This window comes from Loxodonta africana, chromosome 2 (assembly GCF_030014295.1).
Source record: "Loxodonta africana isolate mLoxAfr1 chromosome 2, mLoxAfr1.hap2, whole genome shotgun sequence".
In the NCBI taxonomy this organism is placed as follows: domain Eukaryota; kingdom Metazoa; phylum Chordata; class Mammalia; order Proboscidea; family Elephantidae; genus Loxodonta; species Loxodonta africana.
The window spans coordinates 215655418-215682981 of NC_087343.1; the positions used below are offsets into that span (position 1 = coordinate 215655418).

General features: G+C 43.7%; 1 protein-coding gene across 5 annotated transcripts in view; it reads right to left on the reverse strand.

Annotated features, from left to right (window-relative positions):
* HLCS (holocarboxylase synthetase) overlaps positions 1 to 27564 on the reverse strand; it is a 345950-nt gene that overhangs the window by 2717 nt on the left and 315669 nt on the right. For 3 of the 5 annotated variants that reach the window (XM_064279449.1, XM_064279452.1, XM_003419015.4), the window contains exons 7-11: positions 26049 to 26116; positions 23876 to 24036; positions 10428 to 10542; positions 5372 to 5585; positions 105 to 3811 (exon numbers count right to left, since the gene is read on the reverse strand). In XM_064279449.1, coding sequence (XP_064135519.1) covers positions 3640 to 3811; positions 5372 to 5585; positions 10428 to 10542; positions 23876 to 24036; positions 26049 to 26116 — 730 coding nt within the window. In that variant the 3' untranslated portion in view covers positions 105 to 3639. Of the gene's footprint in view, positions 1 to 104; positions 3812 to 5371; positions 5586 to 10427; positions 10543 to 23875; positions 24037 to 26048; positions 26117 to 27564 lie in introns of those variants that run through there. The other 2 variants (XM_064279450.1, XM_064279451.1) reach the window with 2 other exon arrangements.

Consider the following 27564-nt stretch of genomic DNA (forward strand, 5'->3'; position numbering starts at 1 on the left):
TTGTAAAAATGTTTCAATATTAATAAAAGTGCTATAACCAAAGGTAGTGGCCTTTTTAAAAAAAAAATCAAACTTGTGGTAAAAATAAGAATGAGCACAAACCATACAGAAAGTCTTAAAGTTTATTTTGGTAGATTTGCTTTTTATAGGCATCGGTTGAAAGCCATGACTTTTCAGAGAGGATTCTTTGAAAGGTGAAAAATGCAAAGGCTTACACGTTCTTTTATTTCAAATATGCATAGCAATTATCCAGGAATAAGGATTCTCCGTTTTCTGCCTGTTGAGAGCTAACAGATTACAGAATGTAAAGCTAAATTGTTTCCCTTTTCCATTCTGAAACTGTTGGGTGAGGCCAGCTTCTCTTCCAGTTCCCAGACTCCAGGGTAGGGGTAGCAGCCATGCTGGCCTGTGTGTGTGTGTGTGTGTGTGTGTTTGTGTATGGGGGGGGATGAGGGCTGGAGCTGCTCTTTAGGGCAGCAACGGGCTTCTCCCCATCACCCTGGGCTTATGTACCCACCCTCATCCACCCCTTAGTAGGGCCCCTTACGCAATGTCAGGCAGCGTCATTGTGCCCCAGTGAAACCCATGGGCTACCTTACACCACACACAAACCCTTCCCACGTTGACAGCTCCCTGTGAATGCTGCCAGGAGTCCCAGTGCCAAAGAGTGGTGTTCCTGCTGGACCGCGGGAAACTCAGCTGGCGCCAGGTCCTATTTTAGGGGCACTCCCCAAGAATCCTCAAGAATCTGCTACCAGTCCCAGGAGGGAGGAAGTCCAGCCTTTGACATAGCTCTGCAGATGCTCAGTGCACATCTACATCAGGGGTGACTCGATGTTCTGGAGGCAAACGCCAATCCTGAGCTTATCTGCCGTGTTCTAAAGATTGTGGGGAAAATGCAAAGTTTCCTTTAAGACTTTAAAGCTTCTTGAGATGGCTGGGTGCACAAACATCCCAAAAGCCTTATGATGGGTGTAGGTTAGCAGGTAAGTCTAAGGTGTCCCTAACACTATAAGCAAAATACCCTGGAGCCCTGGGGGTGCAGTGGTTAACAGCTTGACTGCTAACCAATAGGTCAGCTGTTCGAATCCATCAGCTACTCCTTGGAAACCCCATAGGGTAGTTCTCCTCTGTCCTATAAGATTGCTATGAGTCGGAATCAAATTGACGGCAACGGGTTTGGTTTTTCTTCCTTTTCCTTTTTATATGAAGCAGAATTTTAAAACAGCCTTTGGTTCATCCGAGGCAAAATCAGGTTTCTGAGAAGAGCAGCATCTGCTTCAAGTCTATTTTGTCTCCCTCAAGACAACTGAGTGTCTTGTGTAAGCCAGAACTGCCTGCTAAAAAGCACAGAGACCGAGGGGCAGGCCCAGAACATCCCCATCTGTTTTGACATGTCCACACTTCATTAGTTTTAATTTACATAAAGGAAATTAAATGATAACATTTTTTCCAAAGCAGAAATTTCCAGAAGAGGACTCCAGCTTAAAATAAAACATAGTGTGTTTTTCATTAAGTAACCCCCCCCAAAGAAACTCAAAAAGTAATGATGGCGGCTCCGAGAGATGACGTGCCTTAAATTACAAAGTTTGAGAAATGAAACTTGCAACATTAGCCTGGAGATTTTTCTCCTTGATGATATTTTGCAGACTCCCTCTCAAGGGTGAGTCCATTTTGTAATTTTGGCATGGTGTGGATTTTTATTTAAACTTGCCACTGACTCGAACAGAAGACGTGGGCATTTAGGAGTGATTCTTTTTGTTTGTTTGTTTTTGGAGAAAAATAATTCCAATTGAAGCCTTTTTCTTTGCAAAAATTCTAATTCTTTTCAAGCTACATTTCCAAAAAACACATATTGGCTTGGTGTACTTAACTCAACATGTTAATTTTTTTCTTCCTATGGGGCTGCCTGTGCCTGGCTAGAGATAGAAGGATTTTACAGTGGAAACGGCACATTTCTGGAGTTAACCTGGCTGGGTAGGACTTGGGTAAGGAGGGGGCTGGTTTGCAATGAGGGGACTTTTTTCAAAGTGGAGAACTCCATCAAGATTTCTTTCCACTCATTTCAGCTGGGACTGGCAGGAAGAGAGAAAAGGGGGCAAAAATTGGCCTTTTAAGGCTGAAAAGTAATGTGCATGATTCATAAGTTCAACAGAGATAGAAGTTTCATGGAAAAAGCGTGGGGGACATCTGGAAAGAGCAAATACATATCAAAAGCTTCCTTTCTTTTGTTCTTCCACGGAGACTGTCAGCACATCCGATTTTTAACATCTTTTAAAGACACACACAAACACACATACACACGCACTCTTCACTGATGGTATTAAACATCAATATAATTGTCTTCCTTGGAAATAGAGGGAAAAAATGCCCGTGCTTGGGCATTCTGTGCTGCTTCCCTGCACGTGGTTGTGCAGAACACAGCACATTTCAAAGCCAATCTGAAAAATGACTTAAAAACTCTAAATCCTCCCTTGTGTGTGGTATGAGAGCGCGCCTTCATCTCCAGCTGTTGGAGCCAAATCACCTACCCCTCACATTCAAGCAGTGCCTAACAGCGGCTTTAAGGATCTTGAACTTGATCCCATCTCTTCAGGCCTGGCAGTAAATCTAAACTTAAGAAAGCAGAGCTTGTGAAATGATGTCGGACTAATTAACCGGTTTCTTCTACAACGTCACTGCATCCTTACCAGCTAGATGCTACTTGGCAGCCATTTAGATGACACTGTGACCGGATTAACCAGCCACCAGGCAGAGAGTAACTGAGAGGTCCACCTTCTCTCTTCTTCACTAATAAAAAACAAACACCCCAGTTGAGTGTCAACATATGTTCTTGTAGGAAAATGCCTCTTAGATTCTTAAAAAGTGTTCCCATAGCTCTACCTCACCAACTCACCACGACCTGGCCTGAAGAGTGGTTTCTGATTTGCTAATAACAGTCCAAGGGTCCAAGTCTCCGGTACTGGGCAAACATTTGAATGACCTCAATACTGTTTCCAAGTAAGAACTTATTTTTTTGCCGGTAGGTGGGCAATAAACAGGTCCCTGGGTGGTGCAAATGGGCTGCTGTTGCCTATGAACCCAAAGGCTGGGGGTTCGAACCTACCCAATGGCACTGTGGAAGAAGGGCCTAGGGATCTGCTTCCATAAAGATTACAGTCAAAAAAACCCTATGGAGCAGTTGTACTCTGTAATACAGTGGGGTCGTCATGAGCCGGAATCCACTCCACAGCACTAGGTATCACAGGTAGCATAAACCCAAGCCCAAGGGCTGGGGAGGAGGGTGATTTCACACCTATGGTAGGGGGCTTACCTAACCTAAATCTTCCACTTGTCAATCCTTCACTCTAGAACGTCACCAAAAGCCAAATTAAAAGGCAACAAAATAAATCTTTTTTTTTTTTTAAAAAAGAAACAGGAAAAAAATTTCAAAAACTGACAAATTTGAGGGTGGGGAAAAAAAAAATCACCTATAGCCCTAAACTAGCGTATAAGATCCATGGGCTGGGAGGGGCCGCCAAAATCAAACTGGAATGCTTGCAGTGGTCTCGGCTGCACCACCCCCTACCCCCGACAGCTCCAGGCAGGGGGTGAGGACTGAGGGCCAGGGGCAGGCTGCCCCACCACGCTACACTTCCACTACTGCTGTTTGGGGAGGATGAGGTTTTTCAGCATGTCGAAAGAGTTGCCATCCGGATGCACAGTCACAACCTCGCTGCCTTCCTGATGGACTTGAAGGAACCCAGAATCATCTAGGCCAACTATGGACACCATTGGTCCCTCCGCGCTTCCCAGGCGGACTCGTTGACCACTGGAAAAGAAGAACAGCTGGCTGTCACTGGGAAACGGAAGGTATCAGCTTAACACAATTAATTAAGTGATTATTCATTATGCAAAGGGCTCGGGGATGTGGGAGAGAGGGCTGAGGCCAGAGTCTGTTAAAACGTACCGGGTCTGAGCTCTGGCTTGCAATGGCCCCACATGGACTGTTTTGTTAACTACTAATAACCCGGGTGACGGAAAGTCTACCAGGGCGTTAGGAATCTCTTCCCCTAAAAACGACAGCACTCCTCCTAATTTTGTGATGGCGATTTGCACCACTTCCTCACCCCTAGCACTTTCAAGAAACACAGTGCAACTCTCGAGGTTCTTGGGGAAAAAGAGCTGAGTTGACAAGAAATTTTGGTCTCATTAAATTGGGTGCTATCAACTGTAAGTTCAACTCATGGTAGTACCACATCTCTTGAATATTCTCCAAGTGTACCTGTTAAAGTCACAGCCTTGATGAGACCTTTAGAAGTACAGAACCTACCCCCCTCCAAATTTTTATTTTGAAAAATTTCAAACCCACAGAAAAGCTGAAAGAATCGTAGAATAAATCTCATAGTCCCTTTACCTCCATTCACTACCGACTACTAACAGTTTCCATATTTAATTTCTCTTGCTACACACACACACACTTTTTTCTCTGAACCACATGAAAATAAGTTGCAGACATCATGACACTCGATCCCCAAATACTTGGGTATGCATCTCCTGAGAACAAGAACATTCTCTTACAAAACCACAATACCATTATCACCCTCAAGATACTCAACCTTGTTCCTATAGTATTATCTAATATATCGTCCATGTTCAAATTTCCCCAACTGCCCCATTAATACCTTTATGGCTATCGACTCCCACCCGGGACCTAATTACGGGTCATGCATCGCATTTGGTTGTCATGCCTCTTTAGTCTTTGATCTTAAACAAGTCCTCCACCTTGGTTTTGGTTGTTTGCTTTTCGAGACATTGACATTTTTGAAAGTAGAGTACCAAAGTGGTTCTCAAACTTGAGCTGCATCAGAATCCCCTGAGTGTTTGGTAAAACACAGATTGCTGGGCTCCAGCCCCCAGGTTTCTGCTGCAGTCAGTTGTTGTTTTAGTTGCCACCGAATTGATTCTGGCAACCCCGCGTGTGACTTAGGTTTTCTTGGCTGTAATCTTTATGGGAGCAGGTCACCAGGTCTTTCTTCCGTGGCACCATCGGGTGGGTCTGAATGGCCAACCTTTTGGTTAGTAGCCCAGAGCAAACCGTTTGTGCCACTCAGGGACCTTTCTCCTTTAAAAAAAGAAAAAGCCTCATTGCCATTGAGTTGATTCTGACTCACAGCGACCCACAGGGTTTCCAAGGAGTACCTGGTGGATTTGAACTGCTGACCTTTTGGTTAGCAGTTGAACTCTCAACCACTATGCCACCAGGGTTTCCTTCTCCAGTATAAAGGTCAAAACTAATTATTTAGATTGGTGCTCAGCTTCTTATTGGATGATATTGAACTACTGATTGAATCAAGGAATTTTAAAGAACTGAAGAAGAATTCGGACTAACCTGTGTACCCAATATTTATAATAAAGGGGAAGCACGCCATTGGGTCCTTTGTCCTGAAACGTGTTGATGAGTTTCTCCAGCTGGGTCACAGCTCTAGCGATGAGAAAATCGGTTCTTAGGGGCTTCAGGTCTGTCATGTATTGCCTATTGTATTCTGTGATGAGGTCATTGATGCATATGGTGGGGATACTATTAGTCACATTCACTCCACAGCCTGGACAAAAACAAACAAACAAACAATTGAAAAACATGTGCAGCTCAACACGTTCTTGACACCCCACGTTCCTCTCTACCACCCATAAGCAGTCAGTCTTCACTGTTCAATTCCTGCTTCCACTTATTTCGACTGCCCCAAAATTTGTCATCTCTGGACCCTTAGAGAGTAACTTGTATCTCTGGCTCCATCTTTCTTTTCATCTTTCATTACCCTTGTTCAGCTAGGGCTATCCCAGCCTCACTACAAATAAGAATTTGGAAAAAAAGTAAGCCACACTTGATTCAGTTTAATTAAACAGACACTATTTAAATGGGTCACCATGAGTCAGAATTGACTTGATGGTAATTGTTTTTATTAATGGGACATGGGGCATTGGTGGTTCAGTGGTAGAGTTCACGCCTTCTGTGTGGGAGACCTGGGTTCAATTCCCAACCAATACACCTCACGTGCAGCCAGCACCTCTCTGGCACTGGAGGCTTGCAGGCTGCTATGATGCTGAACAGGTTTCAGTGGAGCTTCGAGACTAAGGTGGACTAGAAAGTAAGGTCTGGCAATCTACTTCTGAAAACCAGACAATGAAAACCCTATGTTCATGATGGTCTGATATGCAGTTGATCATGGGGATGGTATAGGACTGGGTGTTCTGCTCTGTTGTGCTTGGGGTCACCATGAGTCGGGAACCAACTCGATGGCAGTTAACAATGATATTAATGGGACAAGTTTTTCTCAGGCTTGCTTCTGAAATAACTATACTTCACGAGCTCTAATCAAGAACTGTAGCTCTGCACTGAGCCCAATATAAAATGAAATCTCTTGCTTCTTTTCTTACTTGAATAACAAAACATATTCTTGAAAAGAGAGAATCTTATTCAGGACTTAAGGAGTAAACTGGATTCTGAGATCTCAAACCTCAGTTATGGCATCTTTACCACTTTGTCCTTGGAAGTCTGCAGTGCTAACGTTATGCTATTAACCAGGGGCCAACACTTGCTCAGTGGCTCTTTTATAGACTCCTAACCCAAGGCTTTGAAGGAGCCCTGGTGGCACAGTGGTTAAGCGCTCGGCTGTGAACTGAAAGGTCAGTGGTTTGAGCCCACCAGCTACTCCATAGGAGAAAGATGTGGCAGTCTGCTTCCGTAAAGATTATAGCCTTGGGAACTCTATGGGGCAGTTTTACTCTGAACCCTAGGTCGCTATGAGTTGGAATCAACTTGATGGCAATAGGTTTGGTTTGGGTTTAACCCAAGTCTTAAGAACAGTCAATAATGACCAGTGCTGTCTGATTAGGCTTATCTGTGATGTTACTCAGTACCCCATCCTCTCAGGGAGAGGCCAGAGTCTTCAGAGAAGCTGGGTCTTAGTTTTCAGCAGGGCCCTAAGCAATCTCAAGGAAGTCTTCAATAGGAAATGAAATACTGCAAGAAGTAAGCACTAAGACTATCATGTTTTCAGAGCCTCTAAGAAAAAAATTTCCAAAATACTCACTTCAGATAGAACGGATGGCATTTCTAACAAATGTATTCTTCAGTAAGTGTTCTGAGCCATTTTCAGTGTGAAAGGAAGGATTGATTGGTCTTAAGCTTTGTTTTTTTAATAAAGAATTACATTGCAATGACTGGCTATTAAAATACAAAGCAATGCAAATTACATCTGAAAAAAACAAACAGCGACAGCAATGGGGTGGAGTTTGCAGTTGCTCATTTGTTCATTCATTCAAAAACAAGCACAAGATCTGTAGGGTCTGATAAGTATAAGGCATTAAATTAAATGCTATACAGTACTGAGCATTTTCCCTTGTATTCAGAAAATTAAAAGTCAAAGGGAAAACAGCAACACTGACTATTGTCATTGCCTCTGGTAAGAGAACTTAGTCCTGTTCTCCCCCGGACCAGAAAGGGCCATTGCTGAGTCTTTCCCGGATCAGAGACCACCTCCCACCCTCCCCTCTTCTGTCCCTTGGATACTTCCCCTATGCTGATAGGGTTTTTTTTTTTTAGCTTCCCCTTTTTTTTTTTTTATGCTGATAGGGTTTTTTTTTTTTAGCTCCCTGAGGCCCTTCCATGGAGTTCCTTGACATCCCTGGGCCCTGACTTAGGTATCTTCGCATCTTGTCCAATTCTTCATTTAAAGATGGGAAATGGAGCTTTAAGGGTTTGAAGATGCTTGCCCAGAATAATATTGCCAGTTGGTAGCAGAGTCAGAAACTCAAGCCCTGTATTCTTTGGCTGGTACTTCCAACTCAAGGTCACATGCTTTCTGTCCATTACTGACTTCTGAACACCAATCGAGTTCTCCTGGACATTAGTTGTGGGATGATGGCAGGGTGGCCAAGGGCATGACAACTTTTGAAACTGCCAAATCCATCTCCTTGCCTGATATGGATGGAGTGAGGTGGAATGGGTATTCTTTATCCCACCCTAACAGCCTGGAGCTTCTTCTGAAGGTTAAAAGAAGGTAACTTTTTCATGGCCTCTAATTCCTGGGAAAGTCAAGATAAAGAATTCGAAGCCATCAGGAGAATCACCTTTGAAATTAACTTTCTTTTTTAAAAATTTATTCATTGTGCTTTAGGTGAAAGTTTACAAATCAAGTCAGTCTCATACAAAAAGCCATATGTACCCACCCGTGCACTCCCAGCTGCTCTCCCCTTAATGAGACAGCACATTCCTCCTCTCCACCCTGTATTTGCCATAACCATTCAACTAGCTCCTGTCCCCCTCTTCCTTCTTATCTTGCCACCAGACAGGAGTTGCCCACATAGTCTCACGTGCCTACTGGAGCCACGAAGTTCACTCTTCACCAGCATCACTGTCCTTATTATAGTCCAGGTCAACCAGTCTGTAGAGTTGGTTTCGGAAATGGCTCCAATCTTGGGCTATCAAAGGGTCCAGGGACCATGATCATCAGGGTCCCTCCAGTCTCAGTCAGACCATTAAGTCTGGTCTTTTTACGAGAACTTAAGATCTACCTTCCACTGATCTCCTGTGCCATCAGGGATTCTCTGTTGTGTTCCCTGTCAGGCAGTGATCAGTGGTAGCTGGGCACCATCTAGTTCTTCTGGTCTTAGGCTAATGTAGTCTCTGGTTTATGTGGCCCTTTCTGTCTCTTGGGCTCATTATTTACCTTGTGTCTTTGGTGTTCTTCATTCTCCTTTGCTCCAGGTGGGTTAAGACCAATTGATGCATCATAGATGGCTGCTTCCTAGCATTTGAGACCCCAGACGCCTCTCACCAAAGTGGAATGCAGAACGTTTTCTTAATGCATTTTGTTATGCCAATTGACCTAGATGTCCCCTGAAACCATGGTTCCTAGACCCCCATTCCTGCTACTCTGGCCTTCAAAGCTTTTGGGTGTATTCAGGTAACTTCTTTGCTTTTGGTTTAGTCCAGTTGTACTGACTATCCCTGTGTTATGTGTTACCCCTGCCTTCACCTAAAAAATTTTTTTGTGTACTACCTAGTTAGGGAATATCTCTCTCCCTCCCTCCTTACCCTCGTAACCATCAAAGAATATTTTCTTCTCTGTTTAAACTTTATCTGGAATTCTTATAATAGTGGTCTCATACAATATTTGTCCCTTTGCAATTGACTAATTTCACTCAGCATAATGCCTTCCAGGTTCCTCCATGTTATAAAATGTTTCACGGATTCCTCACTGTTCTTTATCAATGCGTAGTATTCCATTGTGTGAATATACCATAATTTATTTATCCATTCATCCGTTGATGGGCACCTTGGTTGCTTCCATCTTTTTGTTGTTGTGAACAGCGCTGCAATGAACATGGGTGTGCATGTATCTGTTTGTGTGAAGGCTCTTATTTCTTTAGGGTATATTTCAAGGAGTGGAATTGCTGGTCCTATGGTAGTTCTATGGTTAGCTTTCTAAGGAAGCGCCAAATTGATTTCCAAAGTGGCTGTACCATTTTACGTTCCCACCAGCAGTGTATTGAAATTAACTTTCTTAACTCCAAAATGGTACATTAAAAATTTTTTTTCTTATTACAAAATGATACATTAAATTCTTACTTTCATCATTTCTAATTCAACTAGAAACAGGAAGCGTGGAAAGATGTGAGAAAACGCCTGCTTGGTATGATACCAATTTGGTGGTTTCCATGGCCATACAGGAACCTTGAATCTCTTAAATCACTTTCAACTGATCTGGCCCTATTTGTACACATACCTGGATCTGAAACAAGACTGAAAGAAAAGTAACCTCATTTGATTATCTGTTCCCCACACATGTTGTTTTGAGCTGCTGTGGAGTCAGCCCTGGCTCATGACAAATCCATGCACAATGGGATTGGGCCGTTGTGATCCACAGCGTTTTCACTGACTGATTTTCTGACGTGGATTGCCAGGCCTTTCTTCCTAGTCTGCCATAGTCTGGAAGCTCCAGTGAAACCTGTTCAGCACCACAGCAACCTACAAGGCTTCATTCATAGATGGGTGGTGGCTGTACCTGAGGTGCACTGGCTGGGGATTAGAACCCAGGTCTCCCACAGAGAGGGTGAAAATTCTACCACTGAACCACCACTGCCCCTCCCCTCAGCATAGCCATTTTCACTTCTGTTATTTTGTTAACCAAAAAAATGCTGGCAGAAAGGCTCTTTTAAAAACTTACCAGTCAAAAACCTGTTGCCGTCGAGTCGATTCCAACTCACAGTGACCCTGTAGGACAGAGCAGAACTGCCCCACAGGGTTTCCAAGGCTGTAAATCTTTACAGAAGCAGACTGCCACATCTTTCTCTCATGGAATGGCTAGTGGGTTCAAACTGCCAACCTTTTGGTTAGCAGCTGAGCACTTAATCACTGTGCCACCAGGGCTCCTTAAACTTACCAATAAGTATATAAAATGTTTCTTCCATAAGCGTTGAGTTAACCAGAACTCCACCAAGCTTCATGAGGTCACTGTAATAAATATCATTGGGCCACTTCACTCGTAAGTTGACATCCTAAAGAAAGATCTTCACATTAATCAAGGAATCACAGGACACAAAAGGATCACATGAGGCCATCTAGCTGAAGGGAAAGTGAGCAGACCATTCCTGAAACTAATGAAACACAGGTCCTCGTCCTCTCTTCTTTTCCAGAAAGCTAATCACTTCTTTGGGACACTCCAACGTCAAAGTACTACTTGGGACCAGAAGAAGAGAGATGTAAAGAACATATATGGCATACATCTCAGCACCCCCACTCTACCCCATCACTATTCACGGTCATCAAAAACACTTTCTGAAGATCCCTATCTTGTGAATTAATTTCATTATCTCAGTATCAACAATAACATCCATGGAGCACCCATCATGTGCGAGGTGCTGGGGGCAGGAAGAAAATGATACTCTCAGGGTTCTCTTCCCTTAAGAAACACATGCCCAAGAGTGAAAAATGGCCCTGAATTAACTAATGTCATAAAAGGCAGGTAGCAATGCCTCCAGTAGAGAGCAATAAGGATGCAGAGGGGGAACTCGTTTACTGAGTTATTAGAGAAGGCTGCACACAACTGCCGACAATCGACGTAGGTACTGCACATGGACTTAGGTTGAAAGACCCCATATGGGAGGGTGTGGCCTGGGCAACTCTGCCTGTGCCAGTCACAGTGGAGTGGACCAAGGGTGGACGCTGCCTCAAGTTGGGCCAACCAGCTCCCCTTCTCTCCCCGTAACTCTGAAGTTGGCACATGTAAGTTGGGTCGGTTATATTGAGTGGGCACCAGAACCAAGGGTCTCCTAGACTTGTGGCTGGCAGCCTGGTTGGGCCATGTGTGGGCAGAGGACGCTTGTCTGGAGACATGAGACTGGAAGACAAAGTTGACAGTCCAGAGAGTAGCAAATGACATGTCATGGATTAAATTGTGTTCCCCCAAAATACCTGTCAACTTGGCTAAGCCATGATTTCCAGTATTGTGTGATTGTCCACCATTTTGTCATCTGATGTGATTTTCCTACGTGTTGTAAATCCTATCTCTATGATGTTAATGAGATGGGATTAGCAGCAATTATGTTAATGAGGCAGGACTGGATCTACAAGATTAGGTTGTATCTTAAGCCAATCTCTTTCACAATACAAAAGAGAGAAGGAAGCAGAGAGACAAGGGGACTTCATACCACCAAGAAAGCAACACTAGGAGCAGAGTGTGTCCTTTGGACCCGAAGTTCCTGATAAGGGGAAGATTGATGACAAGGGCCTCCCCCCAGAGCTGACAGAAAGAAAACCTTCCCCTGGAGCTCCCACCCTGAATTCTGACTTCTAGCCTCTTAGACTGTGAGAGAATAAATTTCTCTTTGTTAAAGGCATCCACTTGTGGTATTTCTGTTACAGCAGCACTCGATAACAAAGAAAACAACTGTCTTAGGCTGGGTTCTCTAAAAAAAAAAGAAAAAAAAAATTTTTTTCTCTAGACAGGCAAAATCAATAAAGCATACATATGTATATATGAAGAGATTTATCTCAAGGAAATGGCTCACACGGTTGTAGAGGCCGGCAGATCCCAAGTCTGTGGGTCAGGTGTTAGCCTGGAGGCTTTTCCTGATCACACAGCTGTAGGGCTTGTTGAACCCAAGATTGGCATGTCAGACAGCAGGCCACTGGCTCATGGGCTGTGGAAGCCAACAAATCCCAAGACCAGCAGGGAATACGACAGGCCACTGGTTCAAGTCCCAAGAACCAGAGGTCAGATGATGATGAGCCAGGTGCAGGTTCCAGAGGAAGTCAGTGAGCTTTGCCAGAATGTACACACATATATATATATATTGGACGCAGGGCACCCCTGAGAGGAAATGCCCCTTGTAACTGATTGGCTGATAACATCAGATCATATCGTGAAGGATGACTGTATCATCATATAACTGCTAAATTATATCATTACATTACTGCCAAAACACTGAGACTCATGGACCAGCCAAGTTGACACACAACTTTAACTATCACAGCCCACCCTTTGTCAGTTTGGCACCTGTACGCATCTCCTTAAACCATATACAATCTCTAAATAAAGACAATTACAAAGTCATACTTGTATCTAACATAACTAACATGCAGACAACCAAAAATGTACTAGCCCCATTTACACCTTACATTTTACAAGTGAAGAAAACAAAAATATTTGATGCACACGTACAAGGAAGAAATATAAAAATTACAGGCCTTGTTTCTGCAACTGGTCATGTGGTTGTAGCTGGTATTTAGAACTACCTTCTTCCACCATCCGTTCTGTATTCCTTCTACCCTCAGCAAGCACTTCAGCTGGTCATGGTTCTTTGCCTGGTGGGGTGACCCAAACCTTCATTCCTGAAGGGTCTGGGCCATTAGCAGTCATGTTGGAATTGGGTTGCTGTAGTTTTCCATTGAGTTTAATCACAGGGCATGGTAGTACTAAAAGACACCCTAAGGGATCTCCTGTATTCCAGACATACTCTTTTTTGCCTCCATTATGTAACATCAATTCACTTTCCCCTTGGTAGTCAGAGTCCATCACTCCACCCAATATGGTAACTCCCTTCTTTGCCTGTTGCTCCAGAGGTATGAGGAGCCCAAAGTGGCCCAGTGGCATTCTTAACTTTCAGTTCAATGAAATCTGTGTTGTGTCTCCAGGTGGGAACATTCCACTCTTTGGAACTAAGACCTCTAGACCACAGAGCATAAGGTCACAGGGACAGGAAGCAAAAATTTTGTGAGTGGGTTACTAGGGGCAATAGTGGATGGTGTCACTCCCATCTCCACCCCTTGATACCTGGACCTGTGAATCCTGGCTATGGGAAAAACAGTGCCATATATTGGACACTAGTTTAGAGTATATACAGCCTCCTGGAGAACACTGCCCCTACCCTGGAAGGTATGTCACCTACCTGGCACCATAATTGTGTCTTTAGAAGGCCATTCCACCATTGTATCAAGCCAGCAGCTTCAGGATGATGGGGAACATTGTAAGATCAGTGAATTTCATAAGCATGGGCCCACTGCCATACTTCATTTGCTGTGAAGTGAGTCCTTTGATCTGAGATGATGCTGTGTGGGATACCAGGATGGCGGATAAGACATTCTGCAAGTCCACAGATGGTGGTTTTGGCAGAAGCATTGCATGGAGGGCCACTTCTTCATGCAACTTGTGCCTTCCCGTCCTGCTCAAGCCTGACCTTGTATATTCCACTTCCATTTAATGATGAAGTGCTGCTGTGCATGACCGACTTTAGGACTCTGTGGGTCGGAAGACAGCCAGTTCATGATGGGCAGCTCAGGCTGCATAGTGACTCAGTGGCTCATGGTTAAGTGTTCAGTCTGTACTAGGGCCCAGTAACAAACCAAAAGCTATTAATCAAAAGTAGAGCAGTTATCTGCAGAGGATGGCAGCGCTTTACTTCTGAGCTGTGATTCACCAACAGTGGCCTGCCAAAGACTCCAAACAGCATCTATATCTGTCTGCCACTGACACTTCAAGCATCATTGTATCACCCAGATCATATAGTCCAAGTGGCAAAGTGGCTTGGATGACAGCCTGAACCTGATGCAGTGCTTTCTTTTGTTCCGGGCCCCACTCAAAACCAGCAGCTTTTCAAATCACTTGATAAATAGGTCAGAGTAGCAAACCCAAATGAGGGACACGTGGCCTCCAAAATCCAAAGAAGCGCACCAGGCATTGTGCCTCCTTTTGAGTTGTAGGAGAAGCCAGATATAACAACTTATCCTTCACTTTAGAAGAAGTATCTCGACATACCTCACACCACTGGATCCTAGAAATTTCGCTGAGGTGGAAGGTGCTTGAATTTTTGTGGGACTGATTTCCCACTCTCTGGCACGCAAATGTTTTATCAGTAAGTCCAGAGTCCTTGACACTTCTTTCTTACTAGGCCCAATCAGCATAATGTCACCAATATAATGGACCATTGTGACTTCTTGTGGAAGGAAAAGGAGATCAAGGACCCTGTGGACTAAATTATGACATAGGGCTGCAGAGTTGATATATCTCTGAGGTAGGACATTGAAGGTGTACTGCTGGCCTTGCCAGCCGAAGGCAAGCTGCTTCTCGTGTTCCTTTGAAATTGGAATCAAGAAAAAGACACTGCCCAGATCAATAGCTGCATACCAGGTACCAGGAGATGTATTAATTTGCTCAAGCAATGAAACCAAATCTGGAAAAGCAGCTGCAATTGGAGTCACCACCTGGTTAAGCTTACAATAATCCACTGTCATTCTCTAAGATCTCATCTGTTTTTTGCACAGGCCAAATAAGTCAGCTGAATGCGGATATGGTGGGAATCACCAGCCTTGCATCCTTCATGTCTTTGATGGTGGCAGTAAATATCTATAGTCCCTCCAGGAATGAGGTATTTGCCTTTGGTTTACTATTTTTTAGGTAGGGGTAGTTCTAATGGCTTCCACTTGGCCTTTCCAACCATAATAGCCCTTATCCCACATGTCAGAGATCCAATGTGGGAGTTCTGCCAGTTGCTGGGTATATTTATTCCAATTATGCATTCTGGAACTGGGAAAATAACTACAGGATGGGTTCAGGGACACACTGGACCTACTGTAAGATGAACATGAGCTAAGATTCCATTACTAACCTCACCTCCACATGCCCTCACTCTGACTGGTGGGCCACAATGATGTTTTGGTTCTCCTGGAATTACTGTCAGTTCAGAGCCAGTATCCAGTAACCCTCCAAAAAGTCTGATTATTTCCTTTTCCCCAGTGAACAGTCACTCTTGTAAAAGCTGGTAGATTTCTTTGGGGAAGGCTGGGGAGAGATCAACGGTATAAGTTTTTGGCAGTGTAGTGGGGTTCTTCTTCAAGGGCATCCAGCCTCCTCTTCGTTCAAGGGGTTGTGGGTCTATAAACTGGCTCAAGTCTGGGAATTGGTTGAGGAGCCATGACTCTATTCTGGTGATTTGAGTGAAACTGTCATTCACAAGACCTAGAAGTCTTCTGTTTGTACAGATCAAGTAAACATTTATATTTCCCATGTGTTTTACTCCGAGGAACACCATGACTAAGTAGCCAAGACCATAAGTCCATAAGAGCCAGACTATTCTGATTACTGCTTTGACTGTCCATTACAGTAACCATGCCCACCTTGTCTTTGTTGATTGAGTGCTGCCACTTGGCCCCTAAGACCCAGGAGGGTCCAATCAGCCCCATTATAGTTAGGTATCTTAATTCAGTTAGGGCAGCTCCCACTGTCAAATCTGACATGAAAAAGCAATTGCATTAGTTTTTAAGGATGCTGAGGCTCCATTCACAAATTTGTTCCTCACTACTGTGGTAAAAGTGCATCCTCTGGGCACTTCATGTGTGGGCCTGTGGGTCTAACCTGATAAATCCACTCTTACATACCAATTTCCCTAAGCCTTTGAATACCTTCTGTCTTGGGCTGAGTTCTCTAGAGAAGCAAAACCAATAAAGCATATATATGTATATGTATGTATATACGTATATACATATACATATATATATCAAGGAAATGGCTCATGTGGTTGTAGAAGCTGGAGTGCCCCAAGTCTGTGGGTCAGGATACAGGATTCTCCTGATTGGTGAAGCCCCCTCTGGTGAACCCAAGATCAGGTCAGAGAGCAGGACTCTTGCTAGCTCAAGTTCCAAGAACTGGAGGTCAGATGAACAGGAGTCAGTTGCAGGATCCAGCATGAGCAAAAAGCCCCCAAACCTTGTCAGAATGTCTGCTTATATTTAATGCAAGCCACATACCCAAGGAAACTCCCTTTCAACTGACTGGCTACACAGAGCAGATCCCATCATAGGGATGATCACATATCAAATCTCAACAGGGAAGTGATCACAACATTACACGACTGCCAAAACACTGAGAATCATGGCCCAGCCAAAATGACACACAATCTTAACCATCACACCTTCTTCTACAGTATACCAAGGCAAGTCTGGTACTTCTACTTGATTTAGTGTAGGCCCCTGCATAATCTATGCTTCAGCGAACCAACCGAATAAACTTTTAGATCTTTTCCAAAACTCTCGAGCGGAAAACAGTGAATGAAGAATCTGTGCTTAGTGAGCCCATATCAATAAACTCAGACTGATTCAACTTTATGCTCCTTGCACCATTATCCCACATCCTTAATAGCCATTCCCACACACATTCCCCAGGTTTCTGTTTGTATGTATTAGAAAAGTCAAGCAGTTCTTTTGAAGTACAGTATACCCCCTCCTGGGTCACCCTTTGCACTTCACCTTTTGGAGCTTGCTGGGACTTAAGTCTAATTATAGGTCTAGAAGCAAAAATGGGTGGTGGGAGTGGGTCCTGGCAACATTCAGCATGTCTTGTGAGGTATCTACCCCAGGCAATCCCCAGGTGATGACTCAGATGCCACGCCAGGCGGTGTCTCAGAAAAAGGCTCTTCAGACAGGTAGGTTAATCTCATCAGATGGGAGTAGAGGGGCTAATGGTTTTACTGGGGAGGGTGGCTTAGAAAATAAAGATGGAGTAACCTCTTCAGATGTGAGTAAGATGGTTCTGTTGGCAGGAGTGATTCAACAGAATTTAGGGGCTCAGTGTTCCCAGCTTTATGATTATCTTCCCATATGCCCCCATTCCAAGTTTCAGGATCCCATTTCTTACCAATCAATGCACTAACTTTAACTTCAGACATCGTTAAAGTTGGGAATTTATTTGGTGTTATAATTCAGCCACTCTTACAATAAGATCTGGGTTTGATTTTTGGCAATATTGGCTCTGTTACTACAAGACATAAGGCTTTCTTTCAGGGCACAAATGGCAACTTTGAGGTCTTTTATGCAGCACTTGAGCTATGACTCTGAAGCCCTGAACTCATGTCTTTCTTTCACCACTTTGTCTAGTGAAAGTAGGACGAATAAACCAGCTTCCCTATACTTCTCATTCTGACAAAACTGTAGAAACGTATCAAACATGCAATCTCCCAGAACCTTGTTTCTCACCAATACTTGATCTAATGGTGGTGATATTTTGTGTATTAATATTGCCACTTCACACATGGATTAGCGGCACCCTCTTTACTACCGCAGGCAGAGTCATCAGAGCCTTTAAGACTAGTCAGTCTTGAGAACCTATTTAGAAAACTCATCCCTATGATTTTGTTTTTCTAGAACTACTCTCAGTACCAAATGTCTTAGGCTCAGTTCTCTAGAGGAGCAAAATCAGTAAAGTGTGTGCATGTGTATATATATATATATATAAAACCGAAAACCAAACTAAACCCATTGTGCTCAAGTCGATGCTGACTCATAAAAAATAGTGATCCTATATATACAGAAACATTTATTTCAAGGAAATGGCTCACATGGTTGTAGAGCCATTGTCAAACCCCAAGTCCGTGAGTCGAGCATCACGCTGGTGGCTTCAACTGAGTCATGTAGCTGGGGGGCAAGCCCAACGTTGGCAGGTCAGACAGTAGGCCACTGGCTCATTGACTGCGGAGGCTGACAAATCCAAGATCAGCAAGTAAGATAGCAAGCTGCTGGCTCACAGGCTGTGGAGGCTGATGAACTCCAAAATCAGCAGGCAATACAGTTGGCTGCTGCCTCAGGTCCCAAGAAATGGAGGTCAGATGATGAGCCAGATACAGGATCCAGAGCAAGCAAGCGAGCTTTGCCAGAACATCCATATATATATATTGAATGCAGGCCAGGGATGCTGCTAAAAGTCCACAATGCATAGCACAGGCCTCCAAAACAAAGAATGATCTTCCCCAAAATGTTAACAGTGCTGAGGTGAGAAACTCTGATCTAGAAAATCTGTGACTTGGAAACTTTGGTCTTTGCCATTCTCCTACATTTCTGTTATTTCTTCTCTCTTGCTTTCTCACACCCCACCTGTGCCCAACACCACAGCAAGGAGAACAAGGTCCTGCCCCAGCAAGATGACACCTATGGAGTTCCCAAAGCTCAGAAACAACTGTGCTGCGTGGGCAGCAGCTTATCCAGGTGTGGTCCTGTCTCTGGCTTTTCTCTGCCTTCATGTCTTCTGATCCAGTTAGTTAACTATGCAGCTAATGAAACTTTGGGTTCTCACGCACACAAACAATAACATCTATTTCAAGATGAAAGGCCATGTATTACTCCTTTATTTACTCCGTCATTTTTTCAACAGCTGCTGTGATCCTCCCATGTATAAAACACCATGCTAGGCATGGGGAGACCAAAATAAAACTAATACTACCTCCAAAGAGCTTGTAACCATGTAGGGAGATGGAACAGGGGCACAAACAATCTGATTTAAAGCAACAAAGGGTAAATACCACAAGAGAGGTTTATATGTTTAAAACATCATAAGATGCTAGAAGGTCATTGGTGGTTCAGCGGTAGAATTCTTGCTTTCCATGTGGGACACCCAGATTTCATTCCCAGCCAATGCACGTCATGTGTACCCAACACCCATTTGTCAGTGGAGGCTTGTGTGTTGCTGTGATGCTGAACAGGTTTCAGGGGAGCTTCCAGACTAAGGTGGACTAGGAAGAAAGACCTGGCCATCTACTTCTGAAAATCAGCCAACGAAAACCCTGTAGATAACAACAGTCCAATCCACAACTGACCATGGGGATGGTGCAGGACCAGGCAGCATTGTGTTCTGTTGTGCATGGGGTAGCGTCTTGGTCATCTAGTGCTGCCATAACAGAAATACCACAAGGGGATGGCTTTAACAAAGAAAAATTTATTTCCTCATGGTAAAGTAGACTAAAAGTCCAAATTCAGGGCATCAGCTCCAGGGAAAAGCTTTCTCTCTCTGCCAGCCTACTCATCAATCTTTCCCTGGACTAGGAGCTTCTCTGCACAGGAACCCCGGGTCCAAAGGATGCACTCTGCTGGTATGAGGTCCCCAAACCTCTGCTTGCTTCCCTTTCCTTTTATCTCTTGTAAGATAAAAGGTGTGCAGGCAATACCCCAGGGAAACTCTCTTTACACTGGATCAGTGATAACACCTTAGTAAGGGTGTTATAATCCCACCCTAATCCTCTTGAACATAAAATTACGATTACAGAATGGAGGACAACCACACAATACTGGGAATCATGTTGTTGTTAGGTGTCCTTGAGTCAATTCCAACTCATTGTGACCCTAAGCACAACAGAACGAAACACTGCCTGGTTATGCGCCATCCTCACAATCGTTGCTATGCTTGAAAGTATTGTTGCAGCCACTGTGTCAATCCATCTCATTGAGGGTCTTCTTTTTCACTGACTCTCTGCTTTACTAAGCATGATGTCCTTCTCCAGGGACTAATCCCTCCTGACAACATGTCCAAAGTATGTGGGATACAGTCTCATCATCCTTGCTTCCAAGGAGCATTCTGGTTGTACTTCTTCAAAGACAGATCTGTTCATTCTTTTGGCAGTCCATGGTGTATTCAATATTCTTTGCCATCACCACAATTCAAAGGCATCAGTTCTTCTTCGGTCTTTGTCATGGATTGAATTATGTCCTCCCAAAAATGTATGAATTTGGCTGGGCCACGATTTCTAGCACTGTATGGTTTTCCTCCGTTTTGTGATTGTAATTTTACGTTAAAAGGATTAGGGTGGGATTGTAACACCATCCTTACCCAGGTCATATCCCTGATACAAATGTAAAGGGAGTTTCCCTGGGGAAAAGAGATAAAAGGAAAGGGAAGCAAGCAGAGAGTTGGGGACCTCATACCACCAAGAAAGCTGCACCAGGAGCAACAGAAGCAGAGTGCGTCCTTTGGACCTGGGGTCCCTGCGCCTGAGAAGCTCCTCAACCAGGGGAAGATTGAGGACAAGGACCAGAATTTCTCCAGAGCCGACAGAGACAGAAAACCTTCCCCTGGAGCTGACGCCCTAAATTTGGATTTCTAACTGACTAGACTGTGAGAAAATAAATTTCTCTTTGTTAAAGCCATCCACTTGTGGTATTTCTGTTATAGCAGCACTAGATGACTAAGACAGTTTTCCTTATTCATTGTCCAGCTTCCACATGCATATGAGGCGACTGAAAACACCAGGGCTTGGGTCAGGCATGATACACGAAGAAAGCAAGGGGTCATTAAAAAGACAGGAGAGAAAGAAAAGACCAAAATGGATGTCAGAAGAGACTCTGTAACTTGCTCTTGAACATCAAGTAGCTAAAGCAAAAGGAAAAAAGGATGAAGTAAAAGAGCTAAACAAAAGATTTCAAAGGGCGGCTTAAGAAGACAACGTAAGTATTATAACGACATGTGCAAAGAGCTGGAGATAGAAAACCAAAAGGGAAGAACACACTCAGCATTTCTCAAGCTGAAAGAACTGAAGAAAAAATTCAAGCCTCGAGTTGACATACTGAAGGATTCTACAGGGAAAATATTAAATGACGCAGGAAGCATCAAAAGAAGATGGAAGGAATACACAGAGTCACTATACCAAAAAGAATTGGTTGACGTTCAAACATTTCAGTAGGTAACATATGATCAGGAACCAATGATACTGAAGGAAGAAGTACAAGCTGCTCTGAAGGCACTGGCGAAAAACAAGGCTCCAGGAATGGACAGGATACCAATTGAGATGTTTCAACAAATGGATGCAGTGTTGGAAGTGCTCATTCGTCTATGCCAAGAAATTTGGAAGACAGCTACCGAGCCAACTGACTGGAAGAGATCCATATTTATGCCTATTTCCAAAAAGGTGATCCAACAGAATGCGGACATTATTGAACAATATCATTAATATCACATGCAAGCAAAATTTTGCTGAAGGTGATTCAAAAGTGGCTGCAGCAGTATATCGACAGGGAACTGCCAGAAATTCAGACCAGTTTCAGAAGAGCACGTGGAACCAGGGATATCATTGCTGATGTTAGATGGATCCTGGCTGAAAGCAGAGAATACCAGAAAGATGGTTACCTGTGTTTTATTGACTATCCTAAGACATTAGACTGTGTGGAATGGAAAAAATGGGAATCGTGGCCCAGCCAAATTGATACACACATTTTTGGGGGGATATAATTCAATTCATGATGGTAGCCACGAATCAGGGGCCTACTTGACGGCAGCTAACAACAAGGGTCTAGAGGAAGGAGAGTTTCCAGCTGGCGGAGTTGGGGAATGGCACTGGAGCTGGGACTCAAAGGATGAGCAGAACTTAAGGATGCAGAGAAGAGAAGAGGGGCCAGGGAGTGTGGCAGCACGGCGGGATGCAGGTGCCCCACAATACTGCATCTAAACCAGGGAGGCTGGTTAGACTTTGGGTGCTGATGGTACCATCTTTCTAGGGACAAGTTGGGGCCTTAGTGAAAGATATAAGAAAAGCAAATGCTACTCAAATGGGGCCTATTTCAACCAGCCTGTAGCCCTACTATGTAAGCAAACTGGACTATGTTAAAAGTAAGTCCAATTCAAAACTCGTGCTATAGCATGCAAAATACAAACTTATGGTGGGAGCTTCTTAGGGAGAATGGAGGACACAAAGCCCCGGGGCGCTGAGGAGGACAAGCTTCCCATCACTCATCTTGTTGACCCAGCTCCTGGCACAGCTCTCTGCATACAGCAGGCACTCAAAGAATGCTCACTAAATTAACAAATGGGGCCACAAGGTCAAACTCAAAGCCAGGAAAAGGCTGAACAGACACATTTAATTTTCTAGACTCAATTTTACTTATTTTCCTAAGAATAATTAGCTGGGCAGTTTCACTGTTGCTAGGGCTAAAAACAATGAGCTGAAGCATAACGACGATTGTGAGGACGGTGCAGGACCGGGCTTCCTTCTGCTATACAAGGGGTCGCTATGAGTTGGAACCAACTCGACGGCACCTAACAAAATATTTTCTCCCATGACAGAACTTGATATTCTCAATTGCTTTCTAAGAGAGAGGTTTTTAACAGTCTGATGAGCCTGGAACTCACCAGAATCAGATGTAGCAAGGATGTCACGAGTAATGAGGAAAAATGAACGTCATGTCTGAATGTGCATGTCAGTGATTGGATGTAATATATGAAATAGATACTTTAGAACTGATCATCTCTGTGGAATAGCCAAGTTTTAGACACTGAAAATGAGGACATGGCCACATGGGGCGGGGAGCGGGGGTTTGTAAGGGGCAGGGGAGAGGATTGCTTCTTCATTTAAATGCTGATAACAAGACCTCAGGTTCTTCCCCTGAGAGCCATACTTTTAACATCTCGCTTCAGGAATTAATATTTTATACACACGCATGCACACACACACATACACACATATATCCCAACAGAAGAGTTTTCAGGATTCCCTTTTTATATCCATATAAAATTCATCCAGGAAAATTTAGGATGGGTGTATGAGACGTGGGGCCCAGGCATGAGAGAAAAGACCAAAGTCGCTTTTCTCGTCTTTTTAATAACTGACACAAATCGTTTGGCAATAACAGTGAAACAGGCGCAACTGTCCTTACAGCTGCGGGTAGAAGGATGGTCTCACATGAGCCTAGCCACTGAATTCTGTCAACTGTAGACAAAGATACCTCTGGTTGAGAACCAAACCAAAAAGCCAGTTGCCATGAGTCAGGTCTGATTCATGGCAACCTCATGTGTCTCAGAGGAGAACTATGCTCCATAGGGTTTTCAATGGAGAGTCTCTGGGGGGCACAAATGGTTAAGCACTTAACTACTAGCCAAAAAGTTGGCGGTGGGAACCCACCCAGAGATGCTGCAGAAGACAGGCCTGCCAATCTGCTTCCAAAAGGTCACAGCCTTGAAAACCCTAAGGAGCAGTTCTACTCTGTATACCTGGGGTCGCCATGAGCCAGAAGTAACTCAACAGCAACTAACAAGAACAATCTCACAGAAGTAGATCGCCAGGCCTTTCTTCTGTGGTGCTGCTGGGTGTATTAGAACCACTGACCCTTTGGTTAGCAGTGAGCACGTTAGTCATTTGTGCCACACAGAGACACACTTGCTAAGAGCAGACAGTGGTAAATAGAGGTGGGAAATGAGCAGAGTTTTAAGCCCATAAAATAAGCTTGCTTTTTTTTCTTTTTTAAACCAGAAGACATAAATAGCTCTCATTCAACGCAACATGCTTTAATTAAAAAAAGAAAAAAGAAAAAAAAAAAAAAAGGCTAGCCCTTCCTAGGATGTTTGAGAAATCGGACAAAAGGGCTGGAAAGGGAATTCTGGGGGACTAAGTGCATTCTGGCAAGCAAGGCTGAGGCAGCAATAAAACCTGCTTTTAAAGCTCCAGGAGCCCTCTTCATGCCAGCTTTGCATGGAGCAGGTTAAGGCTCCACATTCGCCAATTATGAAAACATACGCCACACACAAAAACAAACCAAACCCTGCCGCACCATGAGGGCCTAAAAGTGCGTTAAAGCTGTACATACCTGGTACCCAGGAAGGGACCTGACGGCCTCCACGACGGCCAGGGACATCAGATGCTGCACAAAAGGAATTCGCTGCCCCAGCTGGGATTTCAGCGGGATGGAGACAAGCAGAGTAGAGAGGGCACATCCTGTGGGGCTCAGCCAAGCGTTCCTGCCCCGGCCTGGAAAACAAACCCCGCTGTCTGCATGAACACGCCCAGTAGGGCCAGGAAATGTGACCAAGGCCTTGGAGCCACATGCTCAAGAGATATCTCCCTTGAATAAACCCTGACTTATTAAAATGCCTGGACATCTGGGGTTAACTCAATACAAAAGAGAAGCTTTTAAAGATCTGAAGCTCTGTTGTCGGAAAAAGTTCTGATAATCGGTATGATTTTCTGCCTCAGTGAGCAAATCATTTATGTTTTGAGGATTCAAAATCTTAGTGTTTGAACATCACTCTAAGTTTCAGTTCTCAGCATATGGTGACGCAGGCCAAAAAAAAAAAAAAAAGACCCAGGAGAAACTAGATTGAGTCTACACTGACCCAGGAGTCACATTTAGAAGTGATTCCTTGGGTGGTGGTGGTCGCACAGCTCTGTGAATATACTAGAAACTGTTGCACTGTGCACATTTAATGGGTGAATTGTATGGTAAGTGAATTATAGCTCAGAAAAACTGTTATCAAAAAAAAAAAAAAGTGATCCCTGAGAGTAACTCTCTTGAGTTATTTTTCTCAAAAAAGTCAGAAAAAAAAAAAACAACAACGAAATGAGAGTGTGACTAATTAATCTAAGATCTTGTATCTGCAATGTATTCTTCTTTTTAACCCAGCATACTACATCCCACAGCTTTTGATAAAATGACATTATTTCTTCTCTTTATGTTCAGAAGACATATTCAAGAGGAAGAACTAGAAAATGGTAGATTCCTTATTTCTTTACTTCTGAAAAAGTCATGAGAGCCTCTGAGAGTGAGAAGCCCCGTTTGGGTCAGCCTGGTGCCAATTGCCCTGGAGAGTCCCGCTGAGTGCCTTCCACTCATCCTGCACAGACCGCTAAGCAGGGAACCCACCCTCCACAAGACCCCAAGTGGATTCTGGGAGCATGCGGGCTCTCACTTCTGAGGATCGGCAGGCAGTGGCAACTCTGAGCAGCCCTCTGCTTCTCTACAGTCACTTGGTGAACAGGCCCTGATTGAGTGCCCAGCCAAAAACCAAAACCATAGCAGCTGCCGTTTAAAAAAAAAAAAATTTAGTCGACTCTAATTCATGGTGGCCCCGAATGTGTCAGAGTAGAACCGTTCCCTATAGGGATTTCAATGGTTGATTTTTCAGAAGTAGATCATCAGGATATTCTTATGAGGAGCCTCTATGTGAATCTGAACTGCCAACCTTTCCGCTGGCAGCCAAGTGCTTAACAATTTGTGCCACAAGGGACTCCCATTTGAGTGCCCGCATGTGCAAATTCTAGTGCCAGCTGAGGTGGGGCTGGGAAATGAAAGATTCTTTTGAGTCTTCCTGGCCATCTACTTTTCCTCACCATGGGACACTCAGTGTAGACCCAAAAGGCACCTCACAGAGAACCTTCAGGAAAATAAGCGTATCTATAACTTATATGTTATATGTATTTTTTTATAACATATAAGGAAACCCTGGTGGTGTAGTGGTAAAGTGCGACCAAAAGGTTGGCAGTTTGAATCCACCAGGCGCTCCTTGGAAACTCTATGGGGCAGTTCTACTCTGCCCTATAGGGTGGCTATGAGTTGGAATTGACTCAACAGCAACGAGTTTGGTTTTGGTATAACGCACGGGGTTGCCATGATTTGGAATTGACTAGACAGCAATGAGTATTTATTTTAAATAACATTTATGATTCAGAAACTGCAAAGCCTAGGAATGTCAGAAAGAAGAATTGACAAGATGCAGGTAACCCAACGTGAAAGCCATCATGAGCAAATGTCAAGTGATTAGTAAACACTAATGTTTGAAGAGAATATTCCAATTCTACCAAGGCTAAATCTTTTGATGACTTTTCCCTTCCTCTTTCTCAATTTTAGGAGGAGTAAGAAAACAGAAACAATTTTTAACGCGGGGTCACCTCCATATTAGCACACACAATCGATTCTCTCTCTGACTACGAGAGTCACAGATTTAAACAGAAACCCATGGCAACGATAACAAAAGTTGACTGACCTTGGCCTTGTGTTTGCCGGACTGCGATGGCTATTAAACCCATTTCCTGTGGCATCTTAAACATCAACCTGCAAAGGGTGGGAAAGACTGGTCAGCCAGAACAGGGCTCAGGGACATGAGAACCAACATCACACAGACAGGGGCACTATTTACACTCATTTGCAAATGTGTAAAGAAGGTTCAACCCCTCCCTGTTTCAAAACTCTGCAGAAATGTAAAGCCAGAAAGGCAATTATCCCCTCTTCCTCGTCCCTGTAGTGAGAATGACTGGAAAAGGATCAAGAAAGCACCATTTGATATCAAAAAAGACTGTGTTGGGGAGGGATACGTGTATCTGCCTCCACCGTTAGTCTATTTAAGACTTCTTTAGATTGTGTTTCCTCAGTGTTATAGATTGAATTGTGTCCCCCCAAAATAAGTGTTGTAAATCCTAATCTCTACGCCCATGGTGGCACAGTGGTTAAGTGCTAGGGTTGTTAACCAAAAAGGTGAGCAGCTCATATTCACCAGCCACTCCTTGGAAATGCTATGCGGCAGTTCTACTCTGTCCTATAAGTTCACTATGAGTCTGAATTGACTTGAGACAGCAATGGTTTTTATGCCCATGGTCATAATCCCATTTGGGAATGGGTTATCTTTGTTATGTTAATGAAGCAGGATTAGTGTCGGTGTATCTTGAGTCAATCTCTTTTGAGATATAAAAGAGATTAACAAAGCAGCAGAGCAGAGATGGGGTAGGACAGATGCCAAGACACACGGAGATCGCCAAGGAACCAAGAAGCAGAAGCTGAAGAGACAAGGACATTCCTCCAGAGCCAACTGAGAGAGAAAGCCTTCCCCTAGAGCTGGCACCCTGAATTTAGACCTCTAGTCTCCCTAAACTGTGAGAAAATAAATTTCTGTTTGTTAAAGCCACTTACTTGTGGTATTTCTGTTATAGCAGCACTAGGTAACTAAGACGCTCAGAATACCGTTTCCCCCCATATGCTGTCCCTTCTTCAAGTGACAACTGGCAATTCCTGACATTTGTTTCTACTTACAGTGCATTTCTGTCTGAACCCAAGACTATAATCATAACAGAAGTTTCTGATTATTTAGAAAACCAATATGGTGGCCATAAAGCAGTTTAAAAGATACACTATCCCCTGAGAACTAATTATGCTTTAACTATAGTAAATAAATCTACACCTTCTAAGAACTCGAGAGAACCCTGGATTATTTTAGGCTTGAGGTCTGCTTTTAAAATGGTTTCATTTAAAAGAATACAAACTTCCCTTCTGGGGATAGGCAGAAAAGCGCACTATATCTCCACCAAATGAGTCAATGTTAACTTTTTTCAAAAAAGGAAAGAAAGAGGAGGAAAAAACCACCCTTGACTGGAGAATTCCTTCCAAGCTACACTCGACATTTCAATGCTGCGTTAGGACAGTTCTCCTCCTCGTCTCCAGTAGTTTCTGCTCAGGTACGGAACAGATGTAGATCATGGAAGGGTTTATTAAAGTAAAAAAATCAGGCT